The sequence below is a fragment of the Bos javanicus genome, chromosome 7 (assembly GCF_032452875.1).
Source record: "Bos javanicus breed banteng chromosome 7, ARS-OSU_banteng_1.0, whole genome shotgun sequence".
NCBI classification, from domain to species: Eukaryota; Metazoa; Chordata; class Mammalia; order Artiodactyla; family Bovidae; genus Bos; species Bos javanicus.
This window is the reverse complement of record NC_083874.1, coordinates 18,122,904-18,145,001: the sequence shown is the minus strand read 5'-3', so window position 1 is coordinate 18,145,001 and position 22,098 is coordinate 18,122,904. Positions and strand designations below refer to the sequence as shown.

At 54.5% G+C, this 22,098-nt stretch overlaps 1 protein-coding gene across 12 annotated transcripts in view; it reads right to left on the bottom strand.

Annotated features, from left to right (window-relative positions):
• The window catches only part of RANBP3 (RAN binding protein 3), a 50,829-nt gene that overhangs the window by 11,849 nt on the left and 16,882 nt on the right, over positions 1-22,098 (bottom strand). For 2 of the 12 annotated variants that reach the window (XM_061422491.1, XM_061422492.1), the window contains exons 2-8: positions 19,880-19,935; positions 14,632-14,820; positions 7,669-7,705; positions 7,493-7,579; positions 5,563-5,634; positions 1,266-1,331; positions 367-459 (exon numbers count right to left, since the gene is read on the bottom strand). In XM_061422491.1, the coding sequence (XP_061278475.1) occupies positions 367-459; positions 1,266-1,331; positions 5,563-5,634; positions 7,493-7,579; positions 7,669-7,705; positions 14,632-14,820; positions 19,880-19,935 (600 nt within the window). Of the gene's footprint in view, positions 1-366; positions 460-1,265; positions 1,332-5,562; positions 5,635-7,492; positions 7,580-7,668; positions 7,706-13,979; positions 14,070-14,631; positions 14,821-19,879; positions 19,936-20,728; positions 20,895-22,098 lie in introns of those variants that run through there. The other 10 variants (XM_061422497.1, XM_061422496.1, XM_061422493.1 and 7 more) reach the window with 7 other exon arrangements.

Genomic DNA, 22,098 nt, shown 5'->3' with positions numbered 1-22,098 from the left:
AGACCAAACAGTTTTCCATGTAATTAAAATGCTTCATAAATACCAACTGCTTCTCCCAGGTGGGTTGTGGCATTGCTCCCGATGAGGAGTTCTTAAATTGCAGGGAAAGATTAAGAAGAAAAGCCTATCATGATTAAAAAATTACAGATCAACTTCAAACCACACCGGGTATGTGGATGTAACGGAAACACGGTTTAGGAGTCACATCTCGAGGTGGGGAGTGAGGTGAGAAGACCTCTAATCGGTCACCCCTCCAGTCCTGAGCTGCGTGCCCGGGGTGGGACCCAGCTCTTGGGAGCCTCGGCGCGGCAGCAAGGGACAGTGACTGCCCTCCTGTGCGAGTTTGGCCTGGGGGCTGTGACTCACCTGTCTGTGAGAGCGCCTTTGGCTGCGGGGCCTGCAATACCGCCGGGCGAAGCACACTGCGCTGCTGCTCCTTGGGCTTTTGGCTCGGCAGACCTGGTGACATAGGCTGGCTTGCCCTGGTCCCTCCGACCCCATGGGCAGAAGTGCCCCCCGCCCCCACGCTCAGGCAGTTATAGAAGTGCCCCCTGCCCCCACGCGACGTCCCTCCTAGGCTGGGCTTTACAGGAAGTACAGTAAAGAAAGAAAATTCAAGCTATTTTCTTTACAGTTAGGCACACACATTCCAGCCATTGTTCTTTTTATACGCGGTTCAATAAAACACTCCGTGAAACAGATCTTGCCTGTAGATTAATCCAGGGAGTATGGTTAACACTACAGGGGAACCAAAGGACAGCTGGTCTTGCGGGTCAAGGGCAGACGGTGAGGGGAAAGCAGTGAAGCCATGGTTGACCTCTCAGAGTTTAGGACTCCACAAGAGGTCACGTAAAGGTACTCCTTACATGTGCTTCTCAAAATGCCACGTTGAGAAGATCCCTCTGCCAAACATGGGGCAAGGACCAGGAGAACGTCCCCGGCCCTGGACGGGCTACCCACATGAGTGAGCCTGGGCCCTGCTCACTCATGGCCACTTTGCTACTCTAGGTTAACGCTGTGGCCAGAATGCTCTGGGGAGATAGTCCAATGACCGAGGACTGCCGTGCACAGAGCCTGAATGCCCCACCCCGAGCCGAGCCTAATCCTTCCCCGCCTCCTCCTCCTCTGGGCAGCGGGCTCATTGGATGGAGCACCTCCTGATCTGAGGGCACTCTCGGTGCTCAAGTGTCCGGAGAGGGAGCCCAGCGTGCACCGGCACTTGGGAGGCTGCTGCCCCGCTCGCCTCCTCGACAGCAGACACCCACCTGCACTGGGGGCCTGGCCGTGGATCAGCGTCGGCGGCTTCAACCGGAACCCACTGCTCTTTTCCTCTACAAGCACAAAACAAAAGATGAAAAGCAGGCCTGCTGGGGCAGAGCAATAAAGCTGGAGGGACCTGGGGCGGCCGAAGCCTGTGATCTGGGCTTCAGTGGCTGTGGGCCTGGAGAACCAGGGCAAATATTTCCAAGTTCAAACAGAGAAGCAGAGGCTGGTCCAGTCCCGTCTGCGGGGCAGCCCAGGGAGGAGGCCAGAGGGCTGCAGGCAGTGGTGGCTCTAGGAGAACTGCCAGCAGCAGAGACTGCAGGGTGAGTGCAGGACTGGTCAGGCCTCCACCCGTCTACCCAGCTGCCTACAGGGGCTGAGGGCCCCAAGGACAATCAGGGAGCCCCAGAAGACTGGCCCTCCCTGGGACCCAGCTCCCTGTCCTAGAGGACACAACTGCTATCAGGAGAAGTCCTGCCATTACAGCAGATATCTGGGAAATGAGACACGTTTTCTGTGGTGAAAAATCAAAGGAGGCCGATAGCAGGCTTGCTCTCTCCAGATGTGCCAGGAAGGCCTGGGAGGAGGAGGGGGGCCTTCTGAGGATGGGGTCTGGGACTGACAGCCAAGGTTCAGACAGAGCCCAGTTCGGCTCAGCCACCGGGGCACCTAGATCCCTTCATTCTGCATCCTCGTGACTGGCCCATCTTAGGTAGTGGGGGAGACAGGCTAACGCTACTCCTGACCACAAGTCTGTCCCCAGAAAAGTCAAAGGATGGCCTCACTTTTGTGCTAAGGTCCAACCCGTGGGAAAAACCCTTTTTGGGTCGCTGGGAACAAGCTCAATACACAGAAATCACATGTGTGTTACTAGACACGAGCAGTGAATAATTCAAACATGAAGCTGAGAAAACAACTCCACTTATAACAGCCGGGAATAAACGTGACCAGTAAGAACTATAAAACACTGCTGGAAGAAAACGAAGACTTAAAGAAATGGAAAGATGTCCCCAAAGGTCACACAGTTGTGCGATTCCAGTCACAAGAAATGTCCAGGGCAGGCAGATCCATGGAGACAGAAAGTGGATTTGTGGTGGCCAGAAGCTGGGGAGACCAAGTGGGGAGTGACTGCCCAAGGGCATAGGGTCTCTTTTTGGAGAGACAGTCATCCTAAAATTAATTATGGTGGTGGGTATACAACCCTTCAGCTGCACTAGACACCCTTCAGTTGTTCACAGAAACACCACCACAATTACAACTCATCAGGCCACGCAATTAATTAGGTACGAAAGTCAAATCGGAACTCCCCATCAGGCAGGAGGGCCCTGTGCTCTCCTCAGGCAAACACAGGTTCACAAGAGTGATGCCCCCTGCTGGTCAGCATGAGGGAGCCCATGCTGCTGGAGCTGGGGTCCCTCCGGAGAGAGGCCTCAACAGCCAGACAGCACGGGATGCGGGGAAAACACGCTTCCAGGTGGGCCTCTTGGGCAGGGAGATGCTGAATTACATTGCTAGAGCTCAGGGTTACTAAGACGACGACTGGCAATTTAGAAACACTGAAAAAGACCGAGGTAAAATTCACAACTGAGGTAATTTTAGAAGGTCCTCGGAGCTGGCTTTGCAATGCTCATACTGCGACTACTATTCACCACTCTGCTCTGACAGGCTAACCCTCAGGGTCGACCCTGAGCAGGGGCAACAAGCCTGGAGAGTCACAGACACTGACCACCGCCACCCAGCCTGGAGCTGGCCTGCCCACGGATACACAGGACGTCCACCCTGAATGCTGAGGTGAACTGACGCACCACATGCCTCACGTGACTGGGAACATTGGACAGAAAGATGGCGGGGCCCAGAGCAGCAGGGGGACACTTACGGGGCAGGGCCTCTATCTGCACTAGAATAAATGTGCTCTCTGCTTGTGGCCTCTGGAAGCTCCCTCTGCAGCAAGGTCAGTGTGTAATGGAGAGGTGGTCAGAGCCCTAGCATGCATGCCTGGCTCATAGGAGTGCACAGGCCGTTGCACTCGTGTTCTCTCAAGGGCACACGCATGGCCCCCACAACAGGAGCTTGCTGTGGGAGAGAAGCACTCCTAATAGGGCAGCCTCTGCCCTCCTCTGAAATCACACCCAAGCAAACAGGTTTCCCTGCCTTGCCTCAGAGAGACCCCAAGTGATGTCTGAGAGGGCAACACTGGCTCCAAAGGGAATTCCAGGAACTCTCGGATTAAACCAGGAAGACAGATCAGAATTTAGCCTGGTGTGGACCAGAAGCTAGAGAGAATCTGAGAGGAGGCTCCCTGGTAGGGGCTCAAGCAACAACACACTGAGGAGACAGGGAGCAGGTTTCTGTCAGGAAAGAGGAAGAAATATGAAGAAGGGTTTCATATCATGAACCTTGTCGGCACTGGACGGGAAGTATCCACATGAACTGGGGTGACCTATACATGCAGACAGAGCAGCAGAGACACAGACCACAAGCAGACGTGAGTGCCCGTGTGTGAAGAGGTCCATGTGTATGTACACACGTATATGTATGTATGTGCTCTCAGCCATGCGTGTTCCCAGCTATGGGTACAGAGAGGGCCTGGGAGCAGCAGCAGCGCAGTGGGCCGAGCACTCAGATCTTGGTTCCAAGAGACCACTTCCACCAAGCAGAGCCAGGACCCCACTGAGGACAGGGAGAGAAGATGATGAGCCTAGAACCCCCTCTGACAAGATGAAAAGGGCATGCTCCAGAGAAGGATGAGGCCACGGCCGGGGAGCACAGAAACCTGCTGGACGGGGCTCCACCAGCCAGATCGGGGACCATTAGAATGAACTGACGCTGAAGTAAGAACTGAATGTGAAGATAAATACTAGTGACAACGGATTACAGCCCACTGGCAGAACCAGGCAAGGCCGAGGGACTGTTTGAGATGTGTGATGCAGGAGCCAGAACGGGATGCCTTTGCTCATCGCTAGGGTGCCTGGGGGAAGATCGAATGGGGTCTCTAGGTAGTGGGATGGAGAAGTACCTTATTATTCCTAAGGTTACAATTTTTCTTTCTTTCAAAATAAAAGCTAAAAAAAATAAAAAGGCAGGCGGGCAAGGAGCTGAGCAGTTCACTCTGCGGAGTGGACAGGTCGGCCTGTCCCCACTGCACACCGCAGAGGGGACCAGGGACCAGGCTGACCTTTTATGACCTGGCCCCCACAGTCCCGAACGGGACTCACGAGGCCGGTGCCCAGGCCTGCCCTAAAGAACCCTGAGAACCAAGCTCCTCAGGACTTCCCAGTGGTCCAATGGTTAAAGAATCCACCTTCCAATGCACAGCACTTGGGTTCAAGCCCTGGTTGGGGAACTAAGATCCTGCATGCCACAGTGCGGCCAAATTAAAAACAAAAAGTCACCTAGCTCCCTTTCAGGCCCCGTGAAGGGGTCAGCTCAGAACAGTTTGCCTCTGGAGTCAGAACAAATTCAACCGCTTGAAAGAGTGCCATCAAATCAACCCTCAAAGTTACAGCTCGCCTCTCCCCCCACGGCGCCCTTGTGCCAGAGGCTGACTGAGTTCGCCTTGCTTTTGAAGTCAGCAGTGAATTTATACAAGGCGGGTTGGGTTACAGAATTCGGATGGTTATGTTCGCTCATTAAATCTTTTATGAGGAATTCCAGCCACGCGGGAGAAACTTTCAGGAAATCTTGGAGCTGGTTCTCCAGTGAAGGACCGAAAAAGGAAAAGGCTCCACATTCTTCAGAAAGGATCAAGCTATTCGCTGTAAAGTTTTAAAGCTGTGATTAAATATATTTATCTAAACAGATCTAAGTAATATTAGTCAGTGTGAGAATTTAATACACAGAGAAGGAGTCTGGAAAATTACATAAACTTCAGAGTAGTGACCATGGGGATGGCAGTGTGGAGGGAAATGAACAGGAGGACTCTTTCACTCTATGTATTTCCAAGTTTTTAATGACACAGAGGTACAATGTTTGTGTAAAAATTTGAAAAACGAGTACTGTATTTCACTATGGTTTTTTTGTGTGTGTGTTTGCTTTTGTCTTTTTTTTTTTTTAAAGTGACTTGAAGCTCCCTGTAACTAGACCCTGCTTGCAGAAACCAAAATTAAGGGCCACAGAAGTCAGCCTCACACTGGATTCTAAATCTGCCCATTGAAAGTTGGGAAACATGAACCGAAAAAGAGTGCTGATTTCCAACTGCTTACCCTCGTTTAAGACAGTGTTTTACAAGAGCAAGTGCTTTTCATCCCAGGACACCCCCAGTGACCAGCTGGTGAAGGGCAAAGGCACGCGAAGGCTCACCTGGTTCTGAGTCAGAATTGCCTGCAGATGGCTCGCAGAAGGTGGATGGCATAAAAACATTGTTTTTGGATACTGTCGACAAGGAGGTGCAGGCAGGGGAGGAACAAGAGGAAAACAGTGTGATTAGGCAGGACAGACATGCCTGGGAGCATTTCTCCCACCTGAGGGGTCATCTCCAGGCCCCACTGTGGTGCTGCGGGGGGTGGGGGTGGGGGGTCAGCATCACGAACCTGGCCTTCAGCCACTCTAGCAAAAGTGAAACCCCGGGACTCTTCCTACAGCCCTGAAACATGGGTGTCCAGCAGAATAGCCTGAATCTGCCTGACACCTAGCTGTCGACTCTGGGCTGCTGTGGCCTCCTGCCTTGCCCATGCGTCCCCAAGAGCACGGCCAGGAGGGACGTAGATGCTCCCCGGGGCCGAGCCCCAGGCCCTGCTCCTTGTCACCAGTCAGCGCTCGGTTGGCTGCAGCCTTCCCCCACCTGCCCTTTTAGAATCTTACAAAAGCAACTGGTTCCCTGGTTGCAGGCCAGGCAACAACACAATGGGGCTGAAGACCAAACTGTGCAGACTGCAGGCAGCTAAGTGGAATCAGAGTGCAGCACAAAGCCAAGGCCTCTGAACGCAGACCACTTGTCTTTACACGCTTGATGGCTAAGCTCAACCCTAGGGTGGAATGCGCCAGAGGACAAGACTAATGTCTAACGTCCACTGATCATTGGTTTCTCCAGCCTACAGCCAGAGCACAGACTACCACCTCTCTTCTCCGCTGTACTTTCTTGATGGAAAAAGTGAGGCTTAGCAGTGGGCAGTGAGCGGGAAGGAATGTGATCTATGGCCAGGAAGTGGACGCTGCCCCTCCTGTATTAAGGCCCATGCAACAAGCGTGCAGAAAGCCTTAAAAAAAGGATGGACCCTCAGCCTGGACTGTAAGCTGTTCGGAGGACTCCTCAATACAAACCACAGCACCTGTTTGGAGTGGGGAGTGGGGGGAGTTGTCTCCTGCAGTTATGAAAAAGGGTTCAGCTGTGCCCAAGGCAAGTGTTCAGGGAACAGGCATGATGAACTCAGGTGTGTCACGGGGTGATGGTAAGACGACACTCACGTACTCTTTAAGCTTCCAAGAGTCTTTTCTCTCCTAAAGTGACATCCTTAGGGCTCACAGCTATAACTGTTTTAAGTGAATTCCCAAGACTGAACTTCAAGCTAGGGAGCTGGAGGGCATGTGAAAGCCAGTGCTGCAGAGAGCACTGGGCAATGCTCGGGTTGGGTGGGGAGTGGGGGGCCCTGCTGCAGCTTTGACCCTGCAAGGAGCAGCGGCAACCCCAGGCTTGCACAGCCTCCCACTCAGTAGCCCCAGTGCCTCCCTCTACCCCAGGAACCCGCCTCTGTCCACCAGATGGTCTCCTGGCCTCCGTGTATGCACAGACCTGGTTCTGGCCCGGAGGCTCCAAGCCCTTGGGCCCAGCCTGGCCAAGCCGTCTGGGCTCCCCCGAGCTCCCCTCCTTGGGGAGTTCATGCCATCCTACCACCAACGTGTCTGTCAGGGCTGCTGGACTCCCCATGTACTGTCTGTGTGTCTGGGCTTCTCAATTGGCCCCCCTGGGCACTAGGCTCACTGCTGAAGGGCGAGGGGGACCCTCCACTTCCCACACCTTCAGTCCACACATAGCCAGCGGCCCTTACAAAGTGGACATGCACTTAATGGTCAGAGCCCCAAACATGGTCCTGACATCCCACCCTTCTGTGTCACTGATTCAGATGAGGGTGTCTGCGCTCAGCCAAGCTCCAACCTTACTCCTGCCCCCCCAAAAAACTGAGCCTCAGGCTGACCATAACTGGAGACACACAAGGGGTGGGAGGCACAGCAGGGGGCAGTAGGCTTGCAAACGCGGCCGCTTCACCACCCAGTAAAGGGCTGCCACTGTTACCTGACTGCGATGGCGGGAACTGCGTTAAAGAGGAGGTTCTTTCTCGCTTGACGGGAGGGCAGTAATTTCCATCTTCTCGGTCAGAATCTACAGAAAATGAGAAGGAGGAGAAGAAAAATCAGGCTGCTTCCACTTTTACGACCGAAGCTGGTGAAACATCTGAGAGATATCCTCACCTTCTCCACCTTCGGGGCTGGAGCCGCCGGCTGACCTCTGAAATGAGAACACACGTCAGGGTAATCAGAGAGGGCCACACGGCCTGGTGGCTCTTGACTTCCGCCACCAATGGATCCCGAAATGCGGCTCCAAGGGTGTGAGGCTTGGGTTCAGTTGCCCGGGTCACGGACTTTTGACCTAATGCCTGAAAATCTCCCGTGAACCTTCTGCCCCCGCCTCGCCAGGCCTCGCGCCAAGGACTCCTAACAGCTGGGAATGTTCCCGGCACAGGATCAGTTTCCAAGTTTCTCCAATGGGTACTGCTCACTGGCATGTCCCCCGCAACCCCCACCCCAAAGAGAAAAACTGGCTCTGGCCAAAGTCCATTCTGCCGAGGTGACCTCTCCACCCTGAAGGGCAGCAGGGCCGTGGACACTGGGTCAGGGGGCCCCCATCCCTGGCACCTCCCCTGGTGTGGAACCCAATTTCCAGGGAGGCTGCTGTTTCCAGAGTAGCTGAGTGCTTCGCTGCCATGGGGCCAAGTGTGCAGCACCTTAGACTACAGACCGGCTGAACAATCACGAGCTGAGAGAAAGGTGGATGAAGAACTTCCTCCCCAACCACCTCTGGTTTTAGACTGCGAATGACTAGCAATTAAGAAGCTCAAAGTGAACCCCTGGCCCATCTGGGGTGATACATCCTCTCTCAGGGACTTGTGATTCTTCAGAGCTAAGCAGCCTAAAGTGAACTCTGAGAGGTCAACATGCGCACCCCCCAGCCCCAGGCACCAGAGTTGACGGGGAAGCAGGGGAGCCAATTTTCTTATTTTCAGAAAAGCCCCTCAGGGGTTAAGTTTGGCCAAACGAGGACCACCTGCCTTGAGCCTGTGAGGGATTAAATGAGATGATGCATGTGAAAGTGCTCTGCAAGCTGCAGGGCTTCGGTAAAAGCTGTAAAATAAGGAAGCTGCAGAGGAAGAGGCTGGGACCCCCGAGAACTAGGGCGGAGCTTTCCAGTAAAGGGCCAGCTCCACCGGCCCCATTCAGGCCACACATTGTATATTCTTTGTTTTTACAATCCTTTAAAAACCTGAACACCATCCTAGCTTGCAGGCTGGACAAAAAGAGGCGGTAGGCAGAGTCTGCAGACAAGTCCTAAAGGACAGTAAGAAAAGGACCCCAAACTGCACCCCCGCCCCCATCAGAGACCATCTATCAACATGCTCGGGAAACGCGAAACCCTCCTAACACGATGGGCTCAGTGGTCCTCGGGGCGACTGTGAGCATACCATGGGGCTCAAAACGAAATAAAATACCCCCGGAGGATTCAGCAGGCAGGCACTAGCTGAGCACAAGACGTGGCCAGGGCTCGGAGCCTGAAGGCGCTCAACTCCCTCTCAAAGGCTTGAGAGCTAGTCAGCCGTGTCTTGAGTGTGGAACCTGGGGCAAACGGCTTCACTGGCCCAGGTTTCCACCTCCAAGCTTGGAAGACAGTGCGGCCACTGCTTCCGCTGCAGGGATGAAGGTGCAAGGGTCAATGGGTGGCCTCACATCTGGACCGCCCACACCCTCCTGGCAAGCTCACCTCCTGGAGTGTCACACCCAAGGCAGCAGGGCTTCAGAGCTCAGGGGATGTGTAGACAGGAGGGACCAGGGTGGGGCACCCTCTCACCGTGGGGAGCCGATGAGAGAGGCACCACTGCAGCGCTGTCATTTAACGGGCCTGGGCTGGCAGCTGACAGCCAAGAACCGTGCCCGCATCACCAGGACATCAGGTGTTGCTCTCGGATGCCCCCTGCCCTGGGTGACACTGTGAAGGCACAGGCTCTACGGTCTCCTCCCGCTGTTCCTCTATAGCAGGCCTTGCCAGCCCCAGACTATCCCTGCTACCCTGCCCCTGAGTCCTGGCCTCAACTTCTTTCCCCCTTTTCATTCAATAAGCATTTCAACTCTACCAAACCTGCCCATGGCAGGCAGCCTCCGAGGCCCGTGGCACCTGTGGCTTCTTGAAGGATTCCTGGGACCTGGAAACAGCCAGCCCCGGTAGGCACTGCTCTTTCACCAACACCCTCCCTCTCAATTCGCCACCCAGGTGCGAATCTCTCAGGCTGTGGCCTCACCCCTCCCTGCTCTCGCTCCAGGTCCCGGCTAGCCTCTAAGTTCCGGAAGAGTCTGGCCCCAGTGCTCAGTGGGGCTCGCTCACCACATGTTCAGGGGAAGCACCTGGATCCCAGGAGCTCGCTGGCCACAGAGAAGCAGCCAAGTCACTACCCCCCCGACTGTATGCAGAGTGGGGGCCCTGACAGCTGCAAGGCCAGAACTGTCCTCCTGGTTCTCAGCTCCTGGGGAGGATGGTCCTCCACCACCTCCATCTCAAGGGGCCCTCGTCTGACAGGCTAATTTCCATGGGTGTGAATGCTCCAGGGCTCCTTCTGCTAGGAATTTCTAACTTCATTCCATTTTGGTTGGAGAAGACTGTGATTTCTGGACTCCCCTTGTTCTGTCAGTTTTTCTTTGAATACTTTGGGGCTCTTTTAACAACACTTAACTTACTTATCCTTGTCAGCGACACCCCAAGCCTCTCAGGGATCTGGGTCTCCCTGAGAATTTGATGGGAGCCAGGAGCCTCTCCCCTGAAGTGTACCCAGGCCTCTGAGCTGCAGCCCTGCCTCTCGGGGCCTAGGACTGCTGGCTCCAAGTGGCCTCCTGCTACACTAGGCCCCTTCGGCCATCACACTCCAGCCCTGCTGTCTCCCTCCCGTTTTCTGGCATGGTGACACCGTTTCCGCCTCAGTGTTCCTCCTCCGCGTGCGTGCTGCTCCCACGGCTGTCCTGACCACCTCCAGGGTGAACCAAGCGCACGTGCCATCCCATGACCCAGCGAGAGGAAGCAGCTCCTCCACCCCCACCCTCCAGCCTCTCCGGGCCTCAACTCTGTTTTGGGCTTCACAGTGAGAAGTGATCTTCTGTGCCCATCTGTTGTGTGCCTCCTGCTACCACAAGGCCCTACCCTGTCTGTTTGGCTTACAACTCACACACCCAACACCTAGGATACTTGCTCAGCAAGCATCTACTACACAGATGGAGCCCCGGCCTCCAGCACAGCCCCCTTGGTGACCTGGAGAAGAAAGGGCACCTGGCGAGACAAGACATTCCCAGACCTCTGCCCTCAGGAGAACCTCAAGTCCACGCTCCGAGTCTCGGAACCATCCCACAGGCGTGTGGCCAGCCTGCTGGCCCTGGACAGGCTGGGAGGCGGAGGCCTGTGAAGGACAACATAGGAGACTCCTCCACTGGGAGAGCCTTTCAGAAGCTGCTGGAACTTCCTGTGGGCTCTGAAACAGCTGACTCAGAAGCAGTCACGCCAGTAATTCTCAACAGGAGCCAGCATGAGGACGCAGGCGGCCAGAAGTCAAGTCACTTCAGCTTGCCTTGGGAGATGCTCTTCATGCTGGAAAGCCCCCTCTGCTGCTTGTGTGAGCTGCAGTCTGGCCTCTCCCCACCCCGTGGCCCCCGTCAGAGAAGGCCTGAGCTTGCCTCTAGGCCTGGTGCCTCGTGCTATCTTCCACTCTCTGGGGCTGGGCCCAGCAACCTGTAGCCCAAAGCTTGGGAGCTGCTGCTCCAGGGATGACCGTGAGGAGGTCTTGAGAGCAGGCTCTCAGGATCTGTGATTTGGGGGAGCAGTCAGGACGGAAGTGGGGTGTGGAAGCTCCACGTCCTTCTCTGCTTCTTTCCACAGCAGAAGCCGTCTCTTGCTGGTGTGGGCTCCGGGCTGACACCTTGGGGATGCTCAGATCAGGGCACCCTGACTGCGCACTTCACAGTGGCAGCGGGTCCTACATGAGAGGGTGGCCCACCCTCTCGGAACACACTGGAACCCTGGGGAGAAGCAGCTTGTCCTGTGAAGGGCATATGTCCCTGTCACCAAGCACAAGACTGGAGGAACACCTGACCCAGGATAGGGCCACAGGACTGAGAAGCTCCTGTCCTCTCTGTAAAGGCCAAATCGATGACAATTACTAGTATTCAGTTTACTGAGGCTTGCACCCCCCACCCCAGACAGGGCTTTTGTGAGGCTGCCTGGCGTGGGTGGCCTTGAGGGGACAAAGGCGCCAGGCCAGTCCAGGAGGCGGGGAAGGAGCAGGAGGCTGTGTCAAAGAAGCTGAGACACAGACAAACGGGCAGTGAGCAGGAGTGAGCAGGGCTACCTTCTTGGCCTCCCGGAAAGGATGAGAAATCAAGACCATGTCAGGGATATTCCTTCCAGAAAATACCAGTTGGCGCGGGGACTCAGTGATCCCCACCTGGATGGACCCCCATCTGGACAGTCCAGCTAGAAAGTCTGCTGCTGTGACTGCAGGAAAATGGACACCTGGATGAAGATCCACTTGAGGGAGGCGCCTGCCAAGGCAGCCTCACCTTCATGTGGACCACAGGCCCACTCACCACTGTTTATCCTTTGACTCAGGGAACCAGCTCAGAGATTTTTACCCAAAAGGCAGACACTGAAAAAAAAGAGAAAATGAGGTAGCCTCCAAAGATGTGACTGCTCGGCAGGGGTGGACGAGTGGCGAAGCCCGTGCATGTGTGAGAGGACGGGCAGGGGAGCAGTCTGGCCAGGGGACTTGGTCCAGACTCTCTCGGTTTCCCAGTGGGGCTCGTAACATGTTTCAGGCTCGGTAGTGCCTTGGCTTGGGACTTCAGTTGGCAGACTTCAGCCAGGCTCAGGGTGAGCACTGGGAATACTTTCTCCAGGGCAAATGGAGAACTTAATCTGGATGTGGTTTGGTGTCCCTCAAGCTGCCTTGTGCGAGTCAGGAGGTCTTGATATAAGGAGACTGTTTCCTGGTCCTGGGGCTTCAATGGCCAGAGCTCTGATGAGACTGAAAGATGATAAGGGCCCTTTATAGGCAGTAATTCAGTGTGCGATATATCGCAGTTTTACAATCCCCCAAAGGATCGTGGAATGAAGAACAGGCTGAACGTGAGGGATGAGCCCTGTCAGGTTACATGTGGGTGTTTCCTGAACTCCAGAGTGAGACAGAGTGAGCGCCAAATCTGCTCTGAAGCAAGAGCAACTAGTCCGAGTTCGCCACAGAAATATCTCAGCCCAGGAAGTAGCTGGGATTGGGGTCTATCTACACCCTAATTGACCTAAAGAACAAACTCTACTGTGTCTTAGTGCCCCAAAGGCAGAAAAAGCCCCGGATGGCTGAGAGCTGTCACAAATGGTGTGACGGCGGCACTGCTGGGACTTCTGATGGAACTGGGATGCCCAGGTACCTGTGTTAAAACCACCCAGGGTATGCACGGGTGTGTGTGTCACAGGCATGGCCCTGTCCATGAAGCTGGCACGTTCAGCAACAAGCTCCCCTCCACCCCAGGCCCTCTCCCACAGCAACATAACAACCATCTTCACGTTCCCCGCTATCGCCCTCGACCTTGCGTCTTTCAGTCTGGGCACTGCTTGCATTTCTCAGAATTAGAGCTTCTAACCTACAGTCCACAAAAATTGAGAAGCTGAGTTCTGTTGGCTGGGCCTCAGAAATCGGCATCTGGACTGGCCACAGGGAGAAGGCAAGGCCCTGTCTCACAGGCATGAGCAGGAAGGGGTCTGAAAGCGCCCGGCTTCTGGAAGGGCCACTGCCGTGACACCACCTCCACCGTCTGCCACCCTCCACGGAAAACCCTCGACCTCTGCAGCTTGAGGTTCTCCGCAAATTGCGCTCTTCAACCCGGACAGCAGTGGAGGGGTCCCGTTTCCTGGGCAGATCCTCACAAATACCACCTGTTCTCAGGGAACTGGGAACACGTGCCTGCTGTCACCCGACTCAGGAGAAGGTTCCAGCAGCTGCTCTTGCCCAACCCAGAAAATGACTGCCTCTGAATTCCTGCTCTTGGCCCTCAAGTGGGGACCTCAGATTGGAATCTTTCCTGGGCTTCCTTCCTTCAAGCCCCCTTCCAGGCCACAAAGGACAGCCCCCAACAGGGACAGACTGGTTCTTCTTTTCCCACCACACACTGATTCCTCCAAATGTTAAGATCTGGCTCCAGCCTCACTCGGCTGAATATCACTTCTTTCTGCGAATCCCAGGGTCTGGCTGCTCTAGCTGAATTTCAATGGTTTCCTCAAGGACATGGGAGACTGGCGCTGTGACACAAGGAACCACTAAAGGTCTGGGAGAGGGCTGGGGCTGTGACGCCCTGGGTGCCGTGTGGTGGGGCGGGACCCTGTTTTCTTGAGTCGCTGCTCCCTGATGTGGGAATGGGGGCTCTGCCACTAGGCACCGAGAGGATGAAGCTTTCGATCCTGAATGGAGGACAATGTTTACCTTTCCCGATTTATCAAACTCCAAACACTCCAGACATCTCTTGTTCTGGAGATTTCACAGTCTTCTCCACCTATAATCTTCCAAAGCCTTCTGAATACAAAGAAAAAGGGCTCAGGGGGCTCCCTCCGATTCAAAGGAAGCAGCTCTTCTTCCTGCTTTGATTGAAGACAAGCAGTTCACAGCCCAACCACAGTCCAGACACAACCAGTCTTGTAAAGCAACAGGCATTAGACACCTTTTCCTACAGATCAAGGAAGCTGGAGCCTTTCGTGTTTCTAAGATACTGAACTTGAAAGCCCGAATTCAGGGAGAGACGGAAAAACGGAAGGAGGGAGAAGGGGCTGAATTGGAGGTGGAGAGTTCTACCCTGCTCCTCAATTCCTCTTCTGGCCCCTCGCTTCTTTCACTAACAGGATTAGCTTCAGGCTATGGATGAATGTTCCCCTGACTAGAAAGGTCTCAGTGTAGAAGGGGACGTGCTCCTTGCTGGCTTTTTGGCAGGGGGAATTAAAGGGCGCCGAAGACAGCCTTGTCATCTTTCAGTTGTTGCCAGCTGCCGGCGACCCGGGGTCTGGATGCGAGGGCCGAGATGGAGGGGCCGGTCTGGGTTGGGAGCCCCGGGATGGGGGATGCCAGGGGGAGGCGGACTTACCCCTGCCAGTTCTCGTGGAAAAGGAAGAAGCTGGGCTTCGGGAGCGCGGGCCAAAGCGCTAGCGGGGGCAGGAAGCTCTAGGGCATGCTCACCAGCTGACTCGGGGTGACCCGTGCCATGGTGGGGGGCCTCAGCCTCCCCCCGAGGCTCCTCTCCCGAATCCGACAAGTCTTTTTGCTCTGCAGAGGACTGGGAGCAAAAAAGACAATTTTCCTTCAATGTAAACAAAGCCTGCAATGTGGGGCAGGGGAGGGGGTGGGATTCAAAGGTTGAGCATCTCCTGATGCTCCTGCCCCGGAGGGACGTCGGGCCAAGAGAGCCGGCCCTCCACGCTGTCAGAAGGGCGCTGAACATGGGCCAAGTGTCAGACTTGGCACTTCCTAAGGTGTCCAGGAAGTCAGACCCAGGCTTTGAAAACTGGCAGACGGCCTCTGCGGCATGAAGCTCCTCTGCTGGTGGCAGCCATGAGGACATGGTCTCAGTGACCACACTGCCCCTGTGGTTAGTAAGCCATCCACTCAGACACGCTCAGGAAGGGGGGTGAGCACCAGCACCAGGTCTGGCCGCTGGGGATGGGGCTTCAGCAGGAGCTGCAGCCCCGGCAGCACCTCCCATCTGTGCCCGTAAACCCGAGAGGAAGGGAACGCATCCCTGCTCAGTGAGTGCAAGTGGGGGGGACCCAGCAAGCTGGCGGAGACACAGAGAGCCAGCTTTATATCAGCAGGCAGGTGGGTGGAGGTCTGGCTGAAGGAGGGAGCCCCTCGGCCTAGAGTCTCCAGGGCCAGCCCTTATCTAGAAAACAGCCAGAGTAAGGGGAAGCCGGAATCCTTTGAGGCGGTTCTTGGGGTTCAGGAGGGGTTTCTATGGAAGTGGCCTGTTGCAAAGCTGGTGGCCTGGATCCAACAGGTGGGCTCCGGTCCCCAAACCTCCCACCTGGCATTGTCCACCACAGGCTTCTTTCACTTTGTGAACTGAATGACCACAGGGCCACCCTGTCTCCCTGTAGACGCAGCCACATTCCTCCTGCCTGTGAAGTGACTGAACCCTCTTTAGACAAGACTTGGGACCATTTTTAAATGTGTGAGCTTGCTGGGTGAAGCAACTGCATAAAAGATTTAACAGAACGTTCAAACACTCTTGGAAAAGCAAAAGCCACATGACGTTAACACAGCCACATGTCTAAAAGTCACCCAAATGGACTCTTCTTAAGCAGGGAGATCCACAGTGTAAAAGGCCTTCCTTCTCAGGCCGCTCTTCAAACTTGTGCTGGGCGCCGAGGCGGGGCCCCACAACTGCTTGCTGCTGCTTTATGGCCAGAGACTGAACACCCAGCCAGAGGAACCCAGAGTTCCCTGGGAAATTGTCCATCTGTACTCAGAACAACTAGGATTTTTAAAACAATCCCCACTTTTCAAACAGAAAAGTTCAAATGCCCTCGCAGCATGGCAGAGATGAAGTCTACACCAGAGAAACAAAAAGAAATACAAATGCCACCCCAGCATTTTCTCCTAGGGTCTTCAGTATTTCTTCTAGACAAAGAAAGTAAGCTCTAAAGAGCCAAGACAGAGCCTGTAGGTTTTCAACATGTTTGTTAAAGTCAGACATTGGGATTTTGGCAGCCTTTGACATCATCTTAAAATATAGGTGGCTGACAAAAAGCCACGCACACAGAACACGCTTGCTACCTCCCAGCCTTGTCAGGGACACTCTGCTTTCTGCCCAACAGCAGATTGCTGTTGTAACTGCTTTCTGTCTTTTTACTGAACTGCTTGTTGTCTTTATTCTGCCAGGGCAACCCCAAAGTCTTCTGCTTTCAGATTAACAAATATTTGGAAGATAAAGTAAATGAAAGGAACGTTCAGTTATCACAAACAGTGTAACAACCCACACAAGGAGATTCAAATTCTCTTCCTGTTTAAAAGAAAAAAACTGTCTCCATTCAAGGCAGTTACTGCTACTGCTAAGTCGCAGTTAAGAAGGTTTCATTTTTGCCCCTAAAACACAAACGCGTGGAAACGCAAGCGTCTTGTGAAGAGCGCCATCTTGAGGAAGCTCGGGCATAGGGAAGCAACAGGAAAGGCTCTTGCACTCGGTCTGGGTTTTGGCCTCAAGACTGCAGTTCCAGCTGCCCGAGGCTCTAACACAGAACGATGGGAGGATCTGAGGACTCTTCCCAAGACCCAGGGACGCCACCGGCAGGCTACCGATCTGTGGTTTGCTGTGAAGGCAACTCAAACCCTGTCTATGGGACGGACAGAAAATTCTAGGTGGTTTTGTCACCAAACCAGCACCAAAATGCCTGGGTTGGCAGCCTAACTTTTTTCTTCTCAGTTTCAAATCTTTTATCTCGATCATGATTTGGTAATAACAGCTGGGCCTCTTAAGGGGACTGGGGGCTCCTGGAGTACATCCCGTGGGTGCACTGCTGGTTTCTTACCAAAAGAAGGGAATGGGCCCACAGGTGACGATGGGACTCCTTGATCTCTGTGGATCCAAAAGGAGCTCAGAAAATAGCTGTGTGGGTGACACTCAGGACAATTTCCATCTGGGCTAAATATATTACAGGATGTTTCTGAATTAATGATCACTTTCTCAGGCATGACCATGGCACTGGGGCCATGGGGAGGAATTCCGAGGAGACAACTGTCTTTAAGGGACAACCATCGGGGGCACAACTTACAGTTGAGTGTTTCTAGCATTTATGATAACGATGTTAACAGTGAAGCCTACCCAAGGTGGCTTCCCAATGGTCTGGTCCACGGTACCATCCTTTTAATTTCTCTGAGGACTTGACAAAAATTTCAAAACAGAAAGTTGAAAAAGGGCAAAAAAGCTCACTTGGAAAAAAACAACAGCAGCCTGCTGTTTCCCACCCAACCCTGCTGTGTGAGCAGGGAGGGCTGAGAGAGCGGCAAGACAGGGAGGGTCCCAGGAAGGTGTGGTGGCTGCTCCTTGCAGACCCACCTTACCATCACCTGCCTGGCCCCGGGGGCCACACAGACACCAAGCCAGCTGTCCGGGCCTCTCCACGTCCTTCCCGCCTGATGCCCGAGTGGTCACAAGCAGCAGAGGAGGAGGCCCCGTGTCTACTGGGCAGCCGCCCACTCGGCAGCTCAGATGTGGGCCTTGATGAACACATGGACTCCCTGGCCTCTGCTGCAGAGGTTTTGCACTCCCTTCCGGTGATCTTGTCACACAAGTGTGACAGCAGCGGAGAGCCGGAATCTGAAGAGCTGACAGTCAGCTATTTTTAGAAGCCGATTTAGAGCTGGCACAGAGTCAATATTTGCACGTGCACGTTTTCATGAGGATGAGCATCCTGTTGGCAACTCTTCAGGTTCAACCTCACCCTGTTCGCATAACTAGAATCAACCTTCTGAAGGTAATGAGTGTAACTCGGCCTTTGAATTGACAAAGCAACAGAGCTACCTCAACCATGAAAACAGTACTGAAATAAGAATTAGTAATTTTAAAAGCATTTTAAGTTCAGCTGAATAAATGTTACACTTTAGTTTTTCATCCTGCTGATTGTTGGAAAGTCTTCAGAATTATCTATTTCAATTACTTGTTTCAAATCTGGGTTGGCAACCTTTTTTTCTATAAAGGGCCAGGTGCTAAATATGTTTGAATCTGCAGGCTGCCTGGTCTCAGTCCAAACTCCTTCATGCTGCAGCTGGCAGTGAGAGAGCAGCCACAACTCCCAGTACACACTGGGAGGGGCTGTGTGCCAATAAAGTTTTATTAACAAAAACAATTGTGGCAGCCCTTAGTTTGTTGATAATCTAAAAGTGGTTCAGAAGAGAATCACAGTAAAATTTAAAATTCTAGAGAGTCCCAATTTTATGGAAAACCTGAGTAAAATAAGTGACTTTCATATCTGAAGCAGAAACCAAACACGTTTACTTCTAAAAGCCAGAAGAAACACATCAGCCCCTTCACAGCGGCTGAACTTCCAAAGGAAGATGATAAAAGCGCGAGAAACTAAACTGCAGGTATCGGTCAGGGCTCAGTGGGGAGGAGGTGGCAGAGGCTGACGGACCTAGAAAACATGACCCAGGAAACAGAAAAAAAAGGGAAGAACTTTTCTTGTGTTTTCTGATTCCTCAGCAGAAGAACTGACAATGGGAAAGATTAATGCGAGAACAAGCCCAGCAGATAATGCAGAAAACACCCTGCAAGGGGGTGTGGGTGGGTGGGTGGGCGGGGTCTCAGGGCAGCTGCTTCTCCTCCCCACCCCTGCCCCCCAAAACTAGCGCCTTTCCCCACAGCCCTCGAATGCTGCACCGCGCGCACAGGGAGAAGACTGGCCTCTTCTTAGACCATGGGGCAGGCTCCACAGGCAGCGGCTCGGCTGCCAGCGGCCCCCAGCCTCAGAGCCAGTCACCTTCGGGAGGACCCACCTGGTCTGTGGGTCATGAGTCCAGAGCCGAGGGGCCCCTCAGAGGCTGTCCTCACTAACAAGACGCACACAGATTTCAGAATACCGGTGTCAACGCAGTGCAGGGGTCACTCTGAGACCTTGCCGTGGTCATGACATCACACCTGCTGTCCCCAGGCACGAGGACAGGCACTGTCCACGTTTTTTTGGCAAATAGGGGCAGTCCCCATATACGCCTGGGCCACCACAGAACATCGACTAACTCGAGACACAACCCCAACCTTCCACACTGCCCCATCAGGGAGGGACATGGCCTGATGACTTCAAGGTGGACGACCACACAGGACAAGGACCACACGTGGGAAGGCACCGCCTCGCCCTCCAGGCGTGCGAGCTCTTTACCAGGAATTTGGCGAAGTATCTCCAACAACAGAGCCAACCAGACATGAAAAGCAACCTTTAAGGACAGGTAGTGAACACATGATGCAAGCCGGCTCCCTATTATTCTAAATGCACTTATGCCAAGTTGGCTTGGGCCAAAAACTCCCCTAAAGGCGTTAAAAGTCCTATTTTTCCTTACTCAGCGCTGCTCCCTCTCCTCCCCTCTCCGCCCCCTTCCCCCCCCTCCTACCAGGTTTCCTGACGCACAGCAGTACTTCTACAGCAAATTAGAAAGAAGCCTCTCTCTGTTTTTTAAAGCAGGGTCTCTGAGCCCTGTCCACGCACCCTCTGTTAAGCTTGGGCCGTGGTAAACCTAAGGCCACCAGGCCTTCTTCCCTGAGCCCCATGGTGGCACTGCGACCTTTGGGGGAAGAGTCCTGGGGGAGGTAGTGGGGGAAGTGGGGGTGGGAGAACATACCGGCCCCTTACCTTTTGTCCTTTCTCCTTCTGAAACACAAAGACGGGCGGAGCAATGGCAGGCTTTTCTGCAAAAAGAAAAATCGGTGTTTTTCCCCCCAACACTATATTCATACAGTAAACACAGCTACATTTGTTTGTGATAAGTTAAAAACAAAACACAAATCCAATATAAAACTAGGAACTCGAATGATCATCGTATCACCTAGAAAACAGTTTCTTGCTATAAATGCACAAAGTGTTCAGCGTGCAAAGCTACGTGCATCTTTCTGTGTGTATGTACACACCAATAAACGGTTTCGAGACTGGCTTAGAATGGCCATGTCACTGGGAAGTCCCTAGGTTTAAAATGTTTGTTTTCAAATCTGCAGGCCAGCTGGGGCCGGGGGCAACCCATCCACAACCTCTGCCCACGAGGCACACACTCTTTGGAGGATTACTTTGCTCAAGTCAGCTCTGCGTTCCACCTGGGCGTCTAAGTGAGCGCCCGCTAGGAAAAAGTGTGGAGTTGTGAGGACTGAAAAGTCCATCTTGCACAGCTGCTGCTGAAGGGAGAAACCCTCTGGGATGCTGTTACTGGACCAGGAGACGGCTCCCGCCGGTCGTCCTCAGTCAACACCGCTGGTCTTCCGTCTGAGGGGCCGTGTCCCTGGCCCTCTGCCACCCGCTGGAGCGGGCACCGCCTTACTGTCCGGGGCCTGAGTACAGGGCTCTGGGTGTGCTCCTGAGCTCTGTGGGGGGAGGCATGCATGGGAAGTGGGGGCAGGGGGGTGTTGTTACGAACACGGGCAGCATCTGCACAGCCCTTCCCCTTCCTGAGTCCTGGGGCAAGCCAGCAACCTGCACTAGCACAGCTCTCACCCGGCAGGATGGGTGCGCGGTTCGCAGGCCTCGAGAGCGCTCGCAGGGACCTGGTCGGAGGGCAGGGTCTGGGGCATCTTGGGAGAGGAGGCTGCGCTGAAGCCTCAGCAGAGGAGCCCGGAATGGAGGGACAGGTGTGAAGGCGGCTCCTGAGGTGACAGGCAGCCTGAGGGGCAGATGGTGGTGATGTAAGGAGGTGGGGCAGTTGTGAAGGGGGTTGGGGGGGGAGCACAGAGAGACCAGAGTGTGGGGAAGGACACTGGCGACCACCCATATTAAAGAGGAGGGGCTGGGGACAAGATGCAGGGAGATGGCCACAGGACACTGTCCCCGCCCCACCCCCAAAGCTCCCACAGCACGGAGGAGCAGGACAGACGCCCATCTGCACTTTGGGACCACGGGCCACTGACAGTGACCGTTTCCTCCACTGCCTCACTCACTCTGTGGCGCCCAAGTCAGATTCACCACGACAGTCCTCACCAGGCGCAGCCCACGCCGCCACCCCTGGGGTGAGTGACAGCTCAGAGACTGCAGTGCCACAGGGCAGGAGAGTGGGGGGCGTGGAAGGATCTCCCAGCACAGATGTGTAGCTCCACAAACCCAGGTGAACGAAGAACGAACGCACCCTACTGCTGGGCAGTAAGCAACAGCGAAGGTGAGCTGCAGGGACTCTGGGGACAGCAGCAGCTCTTCCACACACACGTCTACCACAGGGATGGCCAGACACCTGCCACTGCCCTTTGCCCGACAAGCCCAGCATCGAGGGCTGCGGCCCAGGTCCCAGCCTTACTTCCGCATTCCACTCCAGGCCAGCTGCAAGGCTGGGGGCACGCAGGAAGGAGCTGGGATCAGCCCGAGTCTCACTTCCTACACCCCTGGCTGCAGGCTGGAGGAGGAGATGCTGTTTGCCCGGCCCTAGGGGACACCAGGCACGGCAGTGAGGCCAGAGCGCTGGCAGCGACGACACTCAGGCCGGGACTTTCGCCGGAGCTGTTGGGGAAGGGGCCCCCTTGCTCTGCTGGGGCTGCTAAGCTGGTGGGAGAGGACCCCAGGGCTGCCAGTGGCTGGGTGTTGCCACAAGGGGAGCTGGAGCCGAGCCAATGCAGCTGGGAGCAAAGCTGGGGGTGGAGAAGGAAGCGGAGCCCTGGAGGCTGGGCTGGAGGCCCGAGTCAGCAGGCCCAAAGCTAACCCCAGCTCCCACCCTGACTCTTCAGTTAAGCCAGTAAATGTTGACTTTTGCTTAAGCCAGCCTGAGCGTGATTTCTGCCCCTGGTCTCTAAATACCTCTGGCCTGAAAGGGGAGGCCTAGCCCCCACAGACTTCACTAAACACACAGTTGCCTGGAGAAGAAACCCGGGATGGCCTCCCAG